At 36.3% G+C, this 18075-nt stretch overlaps 2 protein-coding genes and 1 pseudogene across 2 annotated transcripts in view; 2 read left to right on the forward strand and 1 right to left on the reverse strand.

Annotated features, from left to right (window-relative positions):
• crbn (cereblon) overlaps nt 1-2753 on the reverse strand; it is a 6617-nt gene extending 3864 nt beyond the window's left edge. The window contains exons 1-5 of the mRNA XM_016459072.1: nt 2611-2753; nt 1495-1595; nt 1065-1267; nt 746-904; nt 439-595 (exon numbers count right to left, since the gene is read on the reverse strand). Of these exons, the coding sequence (XP_016314558.1) occupies nt 439-595; nt 746-904; nt 1065-1267; nt 1495-1595; nt 2611-2683 (693 nt within the window). The 5' untranslated portion in view covers nt 2684-2753. The remainder of the gene's footprint in view (nt 1-438; nt 596-745; nt 905-1064; nt 1268-1494; nt 1596-2610) is intronic.
• On the forward strand, nt 2735-3825 carry LOC107667309 (dnaJ homolog subfamily B member 9-like; annotated as a pseudogene).
• Nucleotides 3826-5489: 1664 nt separating this feature from the next.
• LOC107667412 (FYVE, RhoGEF and PH domain-containing protein 5) lies at nt 5490-18066 on the forward strand. The gene is given in 22 exon segments (XM_074186930.1): nt 5490-5656; nt 6869-7710; nt 7712-9193; nt 9713-9818; nt 9900-9958; nt 10135-10165; nt 10293-10399; nt 10522-10642; nt 11162-11240; nt 11388-11438; nt 12055-12113; nt 12240-12311; nt 12440-12508; nt 13567-13650; nt 14557-14636; nt 15082-15175; nt 15273-15410; nt 16106-16242; nt 16326-16413; nt 16762-16884; nt 16971-17113; nt 17692-18066. Coding segments are annotated over 21 exon segments (3927 nt in total). The 5' UTR covers nt 5490-5656; nt 6869-6943; the 3' UTR covers nt 17729-18066.
• Nucleotides 18067-18075: the final 9 nt, after the last annotated feature.

Raw genomic sequence — 18075 nt, forward strand, 5'->3', positions numbered from 1 at the left:
CTCAAATTGATTTGATTTTGACGCAATATTTACACTGAAGCTCGCAGGCGCTATGGTAAGGAGCATGACATTTCCCGACCAGGCGCCGGGTGGTGCCAATCACAACACACACTGCCCAGCTAACCAATCACAGCACATTTCGTATTTCAGAAGGCGGGCCTTCATTTGATACAGGAACTATTCGAGCTGTTCATGCCAGACTGGGGAGAGAGGTGTTGTAATAATGTAAAATATGTGAAAAATAATGTGTTTTTCGAACAACTTAGTATGAGAGCCTGTTCTAGTACACCCCCAAAACAAAATCAAGACTTTGTAAAAGAGCATAATAGGACCCCTTTAAGTCATCCTGCAGCCCCCTTGGAAGTTTGCTAAGGCCTCCTAATAGGTCCCCTGGTTGAGAAGTACTGATCTCAAGAGATGTGTGTTTACATCAGTCACCTGTCTATAAATCTGGCTGCACCGGTCCTGCGGTGGTGGTGTTTGTGACTGTTTGGTCTGTGGTGTGTGTATATGCAAGCGGGGCAGGAATTGCAGTGCACATAAAGGGTCTGGAAGAATCCTCTCAGGTAAAATCTGTACTTTTGCCTGACGAATCCTACAAAAAACAAAAATATTTGTGTATGGGAGTGTCTCATTCACATTACATTCTTGAATTTAATGAAAAATAGCATTGTGGCTTATTACTACAGTACATTTTGTGGACGGCACATTGTAGTACCTAGTGAAAGCATGTGTATACCCCTACCCATCTGCTTGTGTGCGTATTTCATGCACTCTGAAGCGCTGCCGTCCAATAGCTTTGATCTTCACTGTCTCTATGCCGTACTCCTGTTCCTCACGAAAGGCATAGATCTCTGCAGTCGTCCCAAATTCTGCCTTTATCTCCACTCCACTCGCATCAGAACTGAGAGAGATAGAAACACGTCAAACTACAAAGTACATGTACAAATGTAAGAAATATCAATACACCTGCAAACCCTCCACTGCAACCTGCTTGGATGTTCTCGAAGAAAAATCAAAGGTATGTGATCATTAATGTGGAGTAGCTATTATTCTGTTGATACCTGTGTGCAAGCACTGCAAACGTGCGGTCTTGGCTTATGAGGTTGCGGAACATGCTGACCTCCTGTGGTCGGAAAAGCTGCAAGGGTAGCGTCTGACCTGGGATCAGAATGAGAGCGATGTGGGGAAGGACCGGCAGATTCTGCACACTGTCCTCATCATGCAGGGTACGGCCATGAAACTCCTCCATGTCTGAGCCCAGATACTTCACAACGTACACACAAATGCAGATAAAAAAAAAATGCAAAAAAAAAAAACTTTATTTCGAGAGATTGAGATTTCACATATAGCAAAACTCTGACCATAAACTATTTGCATATAATGTGCATGCTAATTAATTCAAAATTACTTAATAAAAAGTAAAATTCTTATTAGCCTCAGGTCAAGTCACATGACTGGTGTTTAAATGTACTGATGACAGATGACACTCACAGCGTGTGAAGTTGGCAGACTCGTGTCAAAGTTTATAATACTTGGCTTTTCTGCATCCTCACCATCTCGATCCTCCGTCTCCATATCATCCTCTTCATTTTCTGTAGAAAAACAGAAAGATGAAAGATAGAGATTAGACCTAGAATATAATTTCACTTATCCCAATCAACATCACACCATGTTTATTCATTTAGGCCAGAAGAGAACTGGTTCCCCAAACTGAGCCTGGCTTTTCCCATGGTTTTTTCCCCTCCATTTCTGTCACCTCATGGAGTTTGGGTTCCTTTCCATCGTCGCCTTTGGCTTACTTAATTGTGATTTTATAGACACTTAATATTTAGTAATATTACCAATTTGACAGCACTGACACTATTGGAAGACAACATATTTTCAACTGAATTGAGCTGAATAATGACACTATTGTCTTCTGTGTTATAGCTGGGTCAAATTTGTTAATAATTCATGAATTTTACAACATCAACACTGGTATTAAACTGAACTGAATTCCTGTTTAATACTTTGAAGCTGCTTTGAAACTATCTCGATTGTATAAAACGCTATAAAAAAATAAAGGTGACTTCACTTGACTTATTATCTACTGTATTTTGTTTTATTATTTACTTACACTTTCACTTACTTGACTTATTATCTAATGTATTTTGTTTTATTATTTACTTACACTTTCACTTTGTTAACAACATCTACATTTACAACCTATTTCAACCTACTTTCGATTTCAATCATACAGAGGACAACGGGCATGCATAAAGCCAGTAATAAGCAAACAGCAAGCAAATATCTCATCTACATTCATAACGCAATGAATATAATAACAACAGTCTACTGACAATACAATAATACAACAAAATGCGTGCACACTTGACTCAAGAATGTTGTTGCAGCTATCTAAGCTACAGCTCCATAAAGTGTCGCAAAATATCTTTACTCACAAGTTTTAAATAACAAGAGCTCACAATCCTTGTCAGCTGTCATGCACGGCGACAGCTGCGGACCTGGATCTGTCTGTAAAGATCTCCCTGCATGTTCTGAGGAGGACGCACGCTTTTGATGCTGCAATAGCTCCGTGTTTATTAGGAAACTAACAGGCATACGTACCTGGCTGGAGTTGTAGTTGGTTCCCCATTTCGTCGTTAATGTTGTCGTCGCCTCCGCCCCTCTCAGCAGCCATAGCCGTGTGTTTACAATCCGCTCCCAACAAGCGCAGCACTACCGTGAAGAGATGTGCGGGAAAAAACGCACAGCGCCCTCTTGTGAGTGGATGTTAGTGGTCTAGTAATTTTGACTCATCCAGGTGAATCGAATTTTTTTAATCAGTTCACTAGAAAAATCCATTTTTAGTGCCTTTCAGTAGATGGCGACCATACAGTCTATGGTGGCGACAAATTGTGTGTGTGTGTGTTAAATCAAACTGATTCATTATACTGAGTTGTTCAGGTAACCATGGTAATCTTGATATACTTTATAAAATTTTTGCGTTTTCACAAATTTATGAAGATCCTCTATTCCCCACAAAGTCTACGTCTGAACGAAAAGAAATGCTTTGTTCGTTTATTTCGTACATGAATGAAATGAACGAGATTCATTCATTTAAAAGATTTGTTCAGATAAAAAGATTTGTTCACGAAACAAACGAGTAAAAGAGTCGTGTTAATTTAACCGTATCGAAATCGAAACGTGGGGTCATTCTTTGCTTATTATTTGCAATAAGGTAAACTTGTTTCTTTTGGTGACAGCAGAGCATTTATGTCTGGTGCTTCTGTTATGTGTATGTGCCTGTAATTGTCTGAGTGACTATTACTCAGTTCTTGGAGTGTCTTTCGCTCAAGAAAGCGTTTCACAAGCTGGCGCTTAAACACCATCCTGATAGGAACCAAAGCCCAAATGCACAGCAGGCATTCACACACATTGCTCAGGGTATGTACTTTCAAAAAAAATTTATTTACAACCTAACTGAAGTATTTCATGAATAATTTTGTTCATTTTTTCCCCCTTAGCCTATGAGGTGCTGTCAGACAGAGAGAAAAGACAAGTCTATGATCAAATCTAACTAACCCTGATCAGGACAGAAAGAAAAAGTTCAAGAAAGATGAAAATGAGGACATGGACAGCAATTCCTTTGTCGATAAAGGTACATTTCATGGTAAAAGGAGTTTCCAGCATTTTAGTTTAGAGGAGCTGCTTTATACGTTGCGGATGGATGATGACTTCTTTATGAGTGAACAAGCTGGCTATGAAGAATGGAGTTTTATTTTTGGGCCTGATGATAATGATGAAACAGTCCTCCTCTGTGATCTTTTCAACATGCTTTGATTTCCAGGGTTTGTGTATTTTGGTCAGTAATAAGTTGTATTTTTATTTATATTTATTAATTACATAAATTCTGTTTTTAAAGTCTACACAGTTATCTTGCTGCTGTGTTTATTAAATAAAACTTCAAATTAAACAAACAAATAAAAATCTACATAATTGTCATTATTTTGTAGAGAACTGCCCTTTGAGAGCTGACAAATAAAAAGCTTATTTTAACCTGAAGTGTAATTTGTTTTTACATGAAATAATTCTAAGAACATTCATTTCCAAAAAATAGCATGCTTCAGGAATTCACCCGTATGATATTTAGATTCATAAATATTATAAGCAACTTTTTTTTAATCAACATTACAGATCATAGATCTTGATTTGCTGGCTTTTATCACAATTAAGCTTTACCTAAACTGCACATTACTTGCTGCAAATAAGTTAACTATATATTAAGACACACTGATGTATGATCAAAAGGACTGATGCTCAGATAACACACAATCTTTGATAAACGTTCAACCTACTTTATCATGCTCAGCATTTCCTGCTTGAACTGGAATGGGTGGAGTGTTCAGGGTGTTTTTTCCCTTCTTTGTTCAAATGATGAACAGTGATTTTGTGTCAGTGTGTTTGCCTCCACCATTAGTGTGTCTTTGTGTGCATGTGTATGTGTCCGTACTTAACATTTGTCTACAGCAGGTTTGCTAACTGCTTACTTTAGCCTGATGGCGACAAACCTGGGTGAGTCAGACACTGCAGATCCTCCGTGTGCCAGTGAGATACCACCTCCCTCTTTTTCTAGAGTGTAAAAAAAAAAGTTTTTTTGACTGTGAATGAAGGAACCAGAATTACACATTTGGGTTATGACTAACTACAACACTTTCAGGGTGCTGAGCCTATGTGCAGTAATATGAATCAAGGATAAGAAATGTACCTTATTCATGTATATTTATGTAGAGTGTAGAGGAGAAGAGGATATTGTTAATTTTTTCCACCTTTGTTCAGTAGCCATTGCATATCCAAAAGTAGCATTCTGGAGATCTCAATATTATAATTAATATTATAATTTGACGTAATGAAGGCACCATGCATGATGTGATCCAGTGTATTATGTACACTTTCCTTTTTTCTTCTAGTTCATCACAAGTTTGTGACATTGTGATTTGCTAAAATCTGGAAGAAATAAAAAAATAAAACATTTTTGAATCCCATTCATGCTGCAATAAAGATGCAAACAGGTAAATAGTCTAATACAGAAGCTCATCTCATAAAATTCCCATCTAAATACACATTTCAGCACTCAATACCCAGGATATTACCAAATCATTTTAGAAATAAGATGGACAACTGTATACGATCTATAGCAAATAACATTACAGTAAATAAAATAAGTATAAAGTTAAAGTTAAGTATAAGTCTTAGGTTTGAAGTAGGTTGTTTACCTCTTTCATACTCTTCTCCTGGAAAACTGAATGTTCATACTAACTAACCCAGACTAATCTCAGGCTAAAGACGTTTGAGGAAGGAAGCATATTTCTGTAGAGTTGTTGGGAAAAGGTCATGGCCTTATTTAAGCCTATAGAAATGGCTTCCTACTATTAATCATACATTTAAAAATAACAGTTGCAGATTTTACTCCTGGATCAGTCTCGTCCCGCGCTCGTGCTGAGCGCCTGCTGTCCTGTACTGCTGTTTAATCGCAAAATGAAGTAAGAGAAGTAGTTCATATATAATCTCGTGTTATAATCTCGTGTAAATTCTTCCTGGATTACGACTTCATCGTGTTTGGCCTGTCATTGCCGTGTCTCAGATACTAGATGATGTTCGACAATGAGCGCAGGTGAGTTTTTAACGTGGTAGTCTTATACAGTCTATGGTGGTAGTGTGGTAACGAAAACCAATGGTAACTTTATTTAGAAAACGAGAATATGTGGCTGTGGGGAACTGAAATGTCTGAAAGTATGTGAAATAGTACTGAATTTAGAGTAGCCCACTTTTCGATATTTTAGTGCGCGTTTATTTTATTTTATTTTTTTTCAAGAAATCCACTTTGTCATTGTATTATATAGAGTAATTTACAGCTAGTCTGATTATGATTAGATTTTAAAATATTTTTAAAGATTCTGTTTGCGCCTATGTACAACGTTACAATGCTGTAAACCAAAATGCCATTGCCTGCACTGTTTTGAGCGTAACATATTAATATTTTTCTTATGAGAATGTTTCTTCTGCTATATGAGCACTTTTGACCAGTGGACGTAACATACTTTTAAATATGTGATATGTTTTGACGACATTAACAATACAATTTCCACCATAGTAAGCTGTGTTCGAAATATAATGTAGTGGAAATTACAGTATGTAAACATAGAATACATACAGTACCCTATTTTAATCGTTTATTTCACTTTGTGTAGATCATAATTCATTTTTTGATAGATTTAGTTTAACATTGAAAGTTTAGGTCTGTGACAAGGGTAAAGTGATAACATTTGTATACTTAAAAGGCAAAAAGTAGATATAAATATTGAATATGCAATTAAAACGGGTGGACAGTTTTACTGTGACCTTATAAAATAAAGCAAAGCGTTTAAATCTGTCAAATTAATGAAAATTAACCTCTTTTCAAACACCATATAATATGTTTATAGGTACAATTGTGTGTATCATATGTGATATCTGATGTCCAGCTTTTATTGTAAATTTCTATTTTTTTATATTCTATATTTTGCGCATAGTCTGTATCTTTCATCTGTAAATAGAAAATCTTAACGCATAACCCACCCTGAAAAACAATTTTCATTCAGAAATTGCTAGTAAATTTCACAAACAATTACAAAGAATCGGTAAGCAACACATTGAATAAAACATGAAATTCTGAAGTGTGATGACAGAAATAGTTTTTTCTTTTTCCAATAATCAAGGAAATAATTATTTTTACAGTGCAGATGGAACTATTTATTGATGCCCTGAATTGTTACAATGTTCAAAATGCTACTCTGCAGCAAAAAAACATTTTTGTAATTATTAATATTTACTTATTGTACTTCAGGAGCATCCCCAGGACACTTCCAGGCTGAGCCTCTTTTAAAGGGGAAATGTCAACCACCTATTCCTGAATAATTCTATGATATTCAAGAACCCAACCCAAAAATTGCATCCAAACCAAGAAAACATCTCCAGCATCAACTCAAACATGTACTTCAATATGCTTCACACTAACAAAAGCCTAAGGCCTTCAAACTCAAGAGAACGTATGACGGGAATGCATAGAAATATATAACTGGAACAGAAGGGGTCACAAGAGAGGAAGACAGAGAAAATAATACATATGGAAAAGAAAATGCAAGTAGAAGAGACAGAACCAGATGTTATTGTGGAACAGGGAGATGAGTTAGGATGCGGGGATGAGTTAGCACAGGAAATTGATTTAGATTTTGTGGAGGGTTTAGAAGAAGGTGAGACATTTATGTCAGAGGATGAGGAAGAGTCGATGGAAGAGTCTGATTCATGCAGTAAGAGAGACGTGGACGATAATATAGAGACCGAGCCGACTGAAGTAGAGGACACTGGAAAGATATCATGGAGACTGACTAAAAATGGTGTATCAACATTACATAAAAGGTCTAGTGATGTTCCGTTGGCTTCTAATGCAGTTTATGGATGCACTGTGCGCACAGACAGATTCCTGTATGATGAAATTTGCATAAATGAAACTTTAATTGAAGCATTTTACCCAAATGGTATAGTTCCAGGCAGAATGTTTTCAAGTGAAGAAGACATAGAAGGGATGTTCCCTGATATTTGTGATGCAGGCGAGGCGTTAGCAGACAAAGATGGACTTTCCGAGTGTGACCTTTTTGAACAAACAGAACCTCTCCAAATAACAGAAACAGGACAACGCCAATGGAGATGTTATGATGCTTACTTTGGAGGAGGGATCGAACTGCTCTGATTTGTCTTCTACTTCCATTGAGGAAGAGGATGATGAAATAGAGTTAGAAAATGAGCAAATGGATGAAAAAGGAAACCATTACTTATCAGATGACAGTGCATCTCAGGATCCTTCAGCTACTATTGACTCTCCAGACTGTCCTTCATCAAACAGTGGAGGTGAAACTCTCCTTGAGTCCGATCTGACTTCTTTTTCAAATTCTTCTTCTTCTTCTCAGCCATTTTTTATATCTGGCTCTGAAATGGTCTCAGATGATGATGTAGCAGATGCAAATCACAACAACTGTAGCAAATATGTGGTTAAACATGATGAAGCCATACCTACCACCTTAAATCTTGATGCTATCAACGCCCTCTCACTCATTCAACAGCAACCCGAAAGCCAAGGCCAAAGTTTACAACAAAATCAAGAAGAAGAGAGCATTGGGGAAGAACAAGAAGAAGAAGGGGTTGCAAGTGACCACTTGAGTAGATCTGAGGGAAAAGAACTCGCAGTAGATCATGTGTATGAAGAAACAGAGCCAAAAATCCAAGCTAAAGACTTCCTTCAGAACAGGAAGTACTTAATGACTCGCTCTATATCTGTGGAAACCCCCAGTAAGAGAGTTGGCCTAATGAGTAGCCCTGCAACAGGAAATAGGCGGCTTCTGCTACACCCAGGCTCCTTCTATACAGATCAGTGTTTCATCAGAGATAGTAGACCTGCACTGACAGGCTCATTAGGATGTCTTTCACAAGGCACCTCAAAATTAGCTAAAGTCACTCGAGTTGATATACCACCCCCTTTTGAACTTGCATCCATCACAAAGCGACCAATCAGAAAAAGCTCTCCATCCCTCCCGAATTAAGTCTCCGCTTCTTGCAAGAAGCCTGATTTTGGGTTCAAGCGATACCTTCTGCCATTACGATTCCTTAGGAAATCAGATCGTAAAAGCATGATGGATAATCGCTCAATCTCCTCCAGGTCCTCGTCTGAGTCAAGTCCACAAGGGTCATGCAAACGCTTGGACTTTATCAGGCATAACATGGGCAGCCCGGATTTGCAGAGCACTCCAGATTGCATGCCACCTATGTCCCCTTCTTCCTTTGTCTTCCAAAAGAATAGACAAAAACAGGGACTAAACTTGACCCTTAAAAATGATTTGGCTTCAAGCACTATTTCTATGGAACTAGGCTCCCTCTTTGAGCCCCATCCCCTTTACAAACCTCAATCTTTTTCATCTCCCAATACAGACTCTTCAGATTATGAGAACGTTCAAAATGCCGCTTCTCACTATGAGAATGTGCAAATTCGCCTCCTGAATCCAGTCATTCAGAGTCAACGAAATCAGAGTTCAACCAGTGATACTGATGGCTATGTGGATATGAGCAGTCTGCCAGGCTTCCAGGGCAAAGGTCAGCCATCTGAGCAAGAAACAGATAGGTACAATTGTTTATAGATTGATATATTGTTCAATTATATTTATGTTATTAATATAAAGCTCAGGATTAGAGAAAATCTAGTTTAGAGAAACTTGACACACTATAAACAGCATAAAAAGTTGGAATCATAAGCAAATGTGTTATTTAACATATCAAAAGCTTGATGGGCTTGAAGCATGTTAGATCTTTTGGTAATCTAATAATATAATGTTCAAACAAACAAACTTTTTTTTTTATTAAAAATCACTGGACATGAACACTGAAACGTCTTGTCATTTCTTTTAATTTGGTCCAGTGATTTTTAATTAAAAGGTGTTTTAACATTTCACAACCTGAACGTTTTAGAAAAATGAATTTACATAGACTAATGATATAATGCCATCCCAATTACTTAGATGTGCATATTACTTAGATTAGTCCTTAAAAGCTCAAAGTATTAGATTCCTGGTAACTAAATGTCTATGTAGTTTATTTATTTATTTTGTGAATGTTTCATGATTCTACTTTTTCTATTATTTAGCCTCTACACTTTCTGTTCTCCTAATGTGAGACAAGATGGAACAGTGGGTGTGTCTGTGGGTGTGGCTTGTACACAAGAGAAAAAGACCAAGTCATCTGACAAACTGGTAAGCTTATTATGAGTGTTTCTATGTGTCTTGCAAAGATTTGTTTTAATTTATTGTAACTCAGTTGCCATTTTATTTCAGACTGTCAACTGTTCCAGGGCTTTCTATAGTGCCAAAGAGCTTCTGGATCATGAGGCCCAGTAGGTCATGAAAACAACAGCTCAAGTCTGTGAGCAGATTGGCAGAAATTAATTTCATCATTGATAAACCAGTGACTATTTAGAGGGTGCAAGTTTGTGTTTGAAAAATGTCTGAATTGAACTGAATAGAAATAGCTATATTATTATGACCATGCTTCTTTTTTCTTCATTTTAAGGCATGTTAAGACTTTACAGCTTCTCTGTGAGGTGGGTCATTCATATTATTTCTCACTGACATTGTGTGTGGATTTCAGTAGAAATAGAGTTGTGTGAAATCAGAAAAATACTGATGAAGGTGAACTCTCTTATTTTTTCACTCACTTTCACACAATAGTCAGTTGAAGCGGATGAGAGGCTGATGACAGTGTGGACAGAGCTACCTGATATTTATACTCTCCACCAAAGTATCCACACATTACTGGAGACTCGCTTAAAAGAATGGTAAGACACTCTCACCCACACACATGCATGTGTGTATGCTACCTTCAATTGTTTATCATCCACAAATAATGTCCCATCTGTCATCATTTCATCTGTTTTCTGCATTTCACTCCACTCATCAGGGATCAGAATGAAAGTATTGCTGAAATCATGCTGGCAAAGAAGAAAGAGTTTTCCATTTTCTCTTCTTACATCAGTCATTATGATGAAAAATTGAATTATCTGGAGCACATACAAAGCACAGTAAGGGACTTTTTGTTTTGTGATGTTTTTGTTTTCACTGATTGACAACTTTAACCGAACCAAATCTATTCTTATTATTAGGCATGTCCATCAACCTGCCACTATCATTTAGTACATGTGTTCTACACTCTTAAAAAAAAGGGTTCCTTGAGGTTCTATATAGAACCCTGGGGTTCTGTACTTGGCCAATAGAACCTTTTACCAAAAAAAATGGTTCTATGTAGAACCCTTGGAGAGCAAAGAACCGTTTTTATTAAAATGGTTCTATAATTCATGTTTTATGACTGAAGTGTAAACTAAAGATTACACAATAATTATAAGCATATACAACACATTGGTGATAGAACCATTTCTTTTAAGAGTGTAACTGTTCTATGTGATTTGAGTGTGTGTGTTTTGTATTGTATGATTACATGTAAATGTGTTTTAGTTGTGTGTTCAATTACTCAGATGGCATGTATTTAAATATGTATCTATGTTATACACATTACATACTGTAACGTGTGTTTTGTATCTCAGCTACCAGATGCAGTGACCCTAAAAAAGCAGTTGCTGCAGGTCATTGTGCGCATCCTGCAGTACCGTATGCTGCTAACAGGTGACTTCTAAATACGTTTGAACTAATAAGTATATATCCTTATTAATTCTTATCAATTTAAATCATTTTTTTTCTGGAATTCTTATACCAAGACCTGTAGTATTGCTTAATATTGCTTTATTTTTGTTGTTGTTTTTTTTCTAACAGACTACCTGAACAACCTCTCACCAGACTCCAGAGAGTTTGAAAATACACAAGATAAACCTCCGCATTACTCACAGACAAAAGCATCTTAAAAGCTTACACTTTTTTTCTTATCTTGTTTTTTTTCTGTGTCTCTTGGATTACAGTAAACGAGAAAGCCATTTTATTTCCTAAATTAGTTTTCATCAATTTAAGAAACTGATGTTTGATTCTTATCTTGACATGTTTGCAATTACAAACGAAACCTTTGGTCTTATCTCTCAGTGTGTATAATTGATTTGCTTAGGCAACAGCATATCTCTGATCTTCTAGATAGTTTCACAAAAGGCAAATGACCTTTGACCCCATCATGGATTTTCAGTCATCTTTTTAAACAAGCCTTTCTGCATCATTTATATATGAGGATAATTTATTTATGAGGTGCTGCTTTAAGAGAGTATCTGTAAGAGAGGATGTTCTGTTAAGTTCTGCAGTGGGACATAATATAAATGTATTTTAAACGTTTTTCTAATGATTGTGTAATTGTAATATATGAAGTTTTTAATAATGTTATTGAGATGGTCTTTTTTTACGGAATATTTATTATATTCAATATTTATGTGTGTTGAAAATGTACATCTATTAAATATTAAATCTGTCCCTCTCTAACTATTACTGTCTTTCCCGTCAGATACTTTGGTTGTGGTCTCAGATATTGCTCATCATGTTAATGACAGCCTTAAGAATGGAGTGAGTATGTGTTTGTTGGCCTAATGTGCTTACAGACAGTCTATGCGTGTGGAACCAAGGCAGTATGTGTTAATGACACTGCTGTACCATGTATGGCAATTTTTGCATTCTTTTTCTCTCTGTCAGGTGGATCTCCTGCGTTTGGTCCATACTGAACACAGTGTTCTGGGTCTGACAGATCTCCTACAGCCTGGGAGAGTGAGGAATTCAATGGCTTACTGATCACATACCACTCATCCAATCAAATTTTATGCATTTTTCAGACTTTTTGGGGATTTTAAAGCAGTAATGATGAGTAAGGTTGTCTATCTGTATCTGTGCCCTAGGTGTTTGTGAAAGAGGGCACCTTGATGAAAGTCAGCAGAAAGTGCAAGCAGCCACGCCACCTTTTCTTGGTATGTGATTGTATTTTATTTACATGAATTTTTCAATTTAATTTTTTTTTGGAACAAAGGTTTTAGAGTATGAATGACTTAATGGCTGAGATGAGATTGTCAGAGTTGAGCACTCAAGAGGCCCAGTTGCTTTCTTTCTGTATAGTCTCTAGTGTCTCTCCTTGGTGTTTGTGGGCTATTTTACTTGTTTTTAGAGTTTCCTGACAGGATGTTGTTCTGTGTGTGTTTATGTCTACATGTGCTATTGTTATTGCTGTGCTGTTCTCACCCCAGAATAAGTCTGTGGGAACGGGGACAAAGCAATGTGTTGAGATAACAGAACAGAGGGTGACAGGATGGACGTGAGATGGGCTGTCAGGAATACAGTATATACTGTAGACTTTTCAGCCAGACGGACAGTTGTGCGCTGAGACTAGCACGTGGCCCCCAGAGTGCTGAACTCGGATATCCCTCATATTTTATTGCTTGAGTCTGTGACATTTCTTATGCACCATTGATTAACATTTCAGAAGACAAAATATGCTGCCTTATCAGGCAGTATCTGATGGTAGGAAGGCATGTCTGAATCCAGTGTTTGCACAACGTCCTGTCTACAAAGATTAATTTTGGTTGTGTTTAGCTGTATAGATGTATTCTTCACTGTATATGCGCAAATAATCATAATGCGCAAATGATTTGGCAGTTGTTTGAACAAATAAACAAATACAGACTGAGTAATTGATAACTAATGATTCTATTTCACAGAGAAATAAGTATCTTAGTCATCTTAGTCTTTGTTAAATCACGGCTTAATGCACGTTTGAGTTTGTTCTAAATGACTATGTTATCACACCTTGTTGTAACAACCTGCCTTAATACAAACATTGCCTGTGGTCACTGACTGACAGAGCAGTGATGCAGCAAAGCAACTTCTGGTCAAAACCAATGTCATTGCGCCCCCTTGTGGTGAACATTTGTGACAGTGACCCAAAGTAATTGTCAAGTAAAATTGTCAAAGTAATTAATTGTGCTTGTATGTTGTCAATGTTATGTATTTCTTTAACTTTTTACATTTTCAGATGAATGACATAATGCTGTACACATATCCTCAGCAAGATGGCAAATACAGACTGATCAACAGATTACCTTTGGCAGGGATGGAGGTAAAGCTTACAGCATTCATGGACACTTCTACTGTTTATTCATTCATAACGGTTCTTGGAAACCGTCTTTTCATTAATGCACCATATTTAGTGTTCAAGACACTAATTAAAAGTAGTGTGGCTATTTTTAACTAAAACTATTAAAAAACAGTTTTCATTCATTAAAAATAAAATATATGAGGTATAAAACTAATTAGAAATGTTTGAGAAAAACTTGAAATGTTGCTCTGGCAACTAAATGAAATAAAATAAGTATGTTGAAGCACTAAAATTTCTACAATAAAACGGAATAGAAAAATAAATTAAAGCTAATTAAAAAAAATAAATATGACTAATGACAAGTTACTAAAACTTAAACTGAAATTAAAATGAAAACTGAAAATATAAAAATAAAAGCTTATTCAAAATATTGAGAAATACTGTAATAGGATATAAATAATTCTTAAATAACACGAGTCGAAAGTATGCACGTAAAGCATTATTTATATAGCACCTTTTAAAACAGTGTTTACAAAGTGCTTTATAGAATACACATAAATGTCATAAATAGTAAAAACTAAAGTTAACAGTATGCGAAAATAAAATGCATACAACAAAATGAGAAAACAACTAATAATGAGAAAGGAAAAATGTGTAATACAATAGAATAAAATAACAAGAAAATAAAATGCATAAAATATGGCAGATCATTCTCCTTATCTTATTCTAGTTTGCATTTATTATATGTTTGAAAATGTTCAGAAATGTTTATATTTTGTCTATTACTCATCTTTATATTTTCTTTCATTTTCCCCTCTCCTCTTGTAGAACCTTAAGTGCCAATTCTTTTGAGCTCATTTCATTATCTGAACCCTAGACAGGGAGTGAATTATAATTATTAAATCTTTCACTTTTTTTGTCTTTCAGGTCAGCAAGCCACCTACAGAGAATGCTCAGAGTGCATTGAAGATAGACGTGAAAGATATAAGCATCACTTTGTCTGCCAAGCAAGTGACATACACAATCTCAAACACTCACTCATACATATAGTGTATTTGTGCAGTGTGACTGATGCATGTGTTCCTGTAGCATTTATTATATGTTTGAAAATGTTCAGAAATTTTTATATTTTATTTGTCTATTACTCATCTTTATATTTTCTTTCATTTTCCCCTCTCCTCTTGTAGAACCTTAAGTGCCAATTCTTTTGAGCTCATTTCATTATCTGAACCCTAGACAGGGAGTGAATTATAATTATTAAATCTTTCACTTTTTTTGTCTTTCAGGTCAGCAAGCCACCTACAGAGAATGCTCAGAGTGCATTGAAGATAGACGTGAAAGATATAAGCATCACTTTGTCTGCCAAGCAAGTGACATACACAATCTCAAACACTCACTCATACATATAGTGTATTTGTGCAGTGTGACTGATGCATGTGTTCCTGTATGCAGCTCCTGCATCGAACGAGACGGCTGGTTTGTTACACTGAATCGGACATTAGTGAACCTTGGCCCCGTATCAGGAGACCCAGTGCACTGTTTTGGGGTGAAGAAGCTTTAAATACAGTGTGATAAAATGTCAACACCTGAAAGAGTTGACATTTTGTTTCCTGTTGTGAAATTATACATGTCTTGTATTTTAGTTAGTGGATGGTCCAGAGAAGTGTCTCGGCGAGAACGCTCCTCCTCTGCTGTCTGTTTCCCAGGTTACAGTTTGCATGAACTGTCACTCACATTTCAGTCTCACAAACAGACGACATCACTGCCATGCCTGCAGCAAGGTACAAACACACTTAAAGGAATAGTTCACCTAAAAATGAAAATTTGCTGAAAATGTACTCACCCTCAGGCTATCCACGCTGTAGATGAGTTTGTTTCTTCATCAGAACAGATTTGGAGAAATTCTGTATTACATCACTTGCTCACTGGTGAATCCTCTTCAGTGAATGGGTCCATAATCCATAATGTCACTTCCTCCAGGAAAAAAGTCCATACCCTGTTGTCCTCTCACATCAAAATCTGACTGTTTTCTCTTGTAAACGGTGCTTGATCTGTGCCTATTTCTCTCCTGATTCAGACAAGACGGCTATTTCACTGGAGAAAGGACTCATGTTTAGCCAGAGTCAACGGTTTGAAGTTAAAAACCTCCTAATGGTGGATTTGTTTATTACAAGCAAGCAACAAGACATTAAATGATGGATTGGAGTCAAATGGATTACTTGTGGATTATTGTGATGTTTTTATCATATGTTTGGATTCTCATTCTGACGGCACCCATTCACTGCAGAGGATCCATTGGTGAGCAAATTATGTAATGTTAAATTTCTCCAAATCTGTTCAGATGAAGAAATAAAACAAACCCATCTACTACTTGGATGACCTGAGGGTGAATGCAATACTGCAAATTTTCATTTCGCATAGAGAACCACTCATAAGCTTTATTTATTCAGATTTTCTCATCTTATATTGCTTATAGGTTGTCTGCAGAGATTGTTGCAGGAACAAATTCCCCCTCAAATACATGAAGAACAGACGTGCCAAAGTGTGTGATCATTGTTACAGTGAGCTGCGTAAGCATGGTACAACCACAATATCTTTCATTAATTTAAAGTAGTTTTGTTAATTAAACATAGTTATGCTTGACTCTCCTCATAATTGTGTGTACATTTGTTTAAAAGATGCTGCCACACTAACAGCTCCAGTCGACCTCTCTCTTCTGTCTTCCAAAACATTCATCCATCGAGTCTGTGGAAGAGCCGCAAAGGCCAACTGTCTTTCAACCAGGTATCCCATAACCTCTGGATTAATATCTTTGGACTAAATATTAGTCCGGTGGATCACGTTTTACTCTGATATCTCTCTGAAATGTTTTGTTAATAACACACATTTTTTTTGTCTACTGTATAAATGGCATCATGTTGTTCTCAGTAGTCGTTTATCATGTCATACTCATGAGTGCTATTAAAAGTGTTTTATTAAGTGTTGCTATTAAAAGAGTCTTATTTTAAGACCATTGAGATTTTTGGCATGGACTTATTTTCAATGAATTACATCCCCTTCCAATTTTTATTCATTTAATGTTTTATTTTTTTCCTTTGAATTTGGGGTGAAACACCATGTGTTGTTGCCTAGGAGACAGTGCCTGAGGGGGGGATGAGTGGAACCCTGCAGAGGTGCAGAAACAGCAAGAGAAGTTGGAGAAGCCTGTGGTTCCTCCTAAAAGATAAAGTTCTCTACACATACCCACAGCCTGAGGTAATGCACACAGTCACGTTTTTGCACACATTAACTTGCAACATGCAGCTCCTAATCTCTCCCTATGTCGTCTTCTTTTATATAAGGAGAGGGTTGCATGCGAGACCCTCCCTCTGTTGGGTTTCTCTGTGAGGTCAGAGATTGAAGGGGAGAGCAGCATGTTTCAGCTGTACCACAAAAGCACTCTCTTCTATACTTTCAGAGCCCAGGACAGTCACATTGCACAGAGGTTAAAACACATATTACATTCACACAATACATTATATATCAATTTATAATGTGTACATATAGTATTGGGGTTAGTAAGTTTTGTTTATTTTTTTAAAGAAATTATTACTTTTATTCAGCAAGGATTCATTAAATTGATCTGACAGTAAAGATGTTTATCATTACAGAAGATTTCAAATACATGCTGTTCTTTTGAACTTGCTATTTATCAAAGCAACCTGAAAAAAAATGTATCACCATTTCAAAAATATTAAGCAGCACAACTGTTGATAATAATAAGAAATGTTTCTTGAGCACCAAATCAATACATTAAAATGATTTCTGAAGGATCATGTGACATTCAAGACTGGAGTAGTGACTGATGAAAATTCAGCTTTGAAATCACAAGAATAAATTACATTTTAAAATACATGTAAGAAAATTTAAAATCTAAAGTTTGTAATAATTCACAATATTAATGTTTTAATGTATTTTTATCAAATAAATACAGCTTTTTGAGCATAAAAGACTTTTTCAAAAACATATAAATATATATTTTGTTCTGCTATTACATAACATGAAAATTCTGTTCTGTTCTAGGTGGGTCAATGCCATGGAAGAGGCTACAGTCCTGTAGCATCAGCTGTCCTGCTTTTCTCTTCTCATATGAGCAATTAAATATGTTATTGATCATTCAAGAGCAATGCATTTTCACATCACATTCAAAAATCACTACTCTGTGTGACTGGGAGTGTAATCAACCATCCCTACGCTAACGTGACGCAACAGACATATTTTTGGAACACCAAGGGAACAAAATGCTCACACTCAGACATTTATTTTGTGCCAAATACTTCTTCCAAAGACCTCGTTTAGCTGTGTGTGGACACACTTTAAAGGCACACTGTAGCACTTCCAGCTGTCATTTAAATAAGAACATTTTAGAACCAGTGAGATGTTACTTAACTTAACCATTATACAACA

The sequence above is a fragment of the Sinocyclocheilus anshuiensis genome, unplaced genomic scaffold, assembly GCF_001515605.1.
Source record: "Sinocyclocheilus anshuiensis isolate Anshui unplaced genomic scaffold, SAMN03320099.WGS_v1.1 scaffold964, whole genome shotgun sequence".
Taxonomy (NCBI): Eukaryota; Metazoa; Chordata; class Actinopteri; order Cypriniformes; family Cyprinidae; genus Sinocyclocheilus; species Sinocyclocheilus anshuiensis.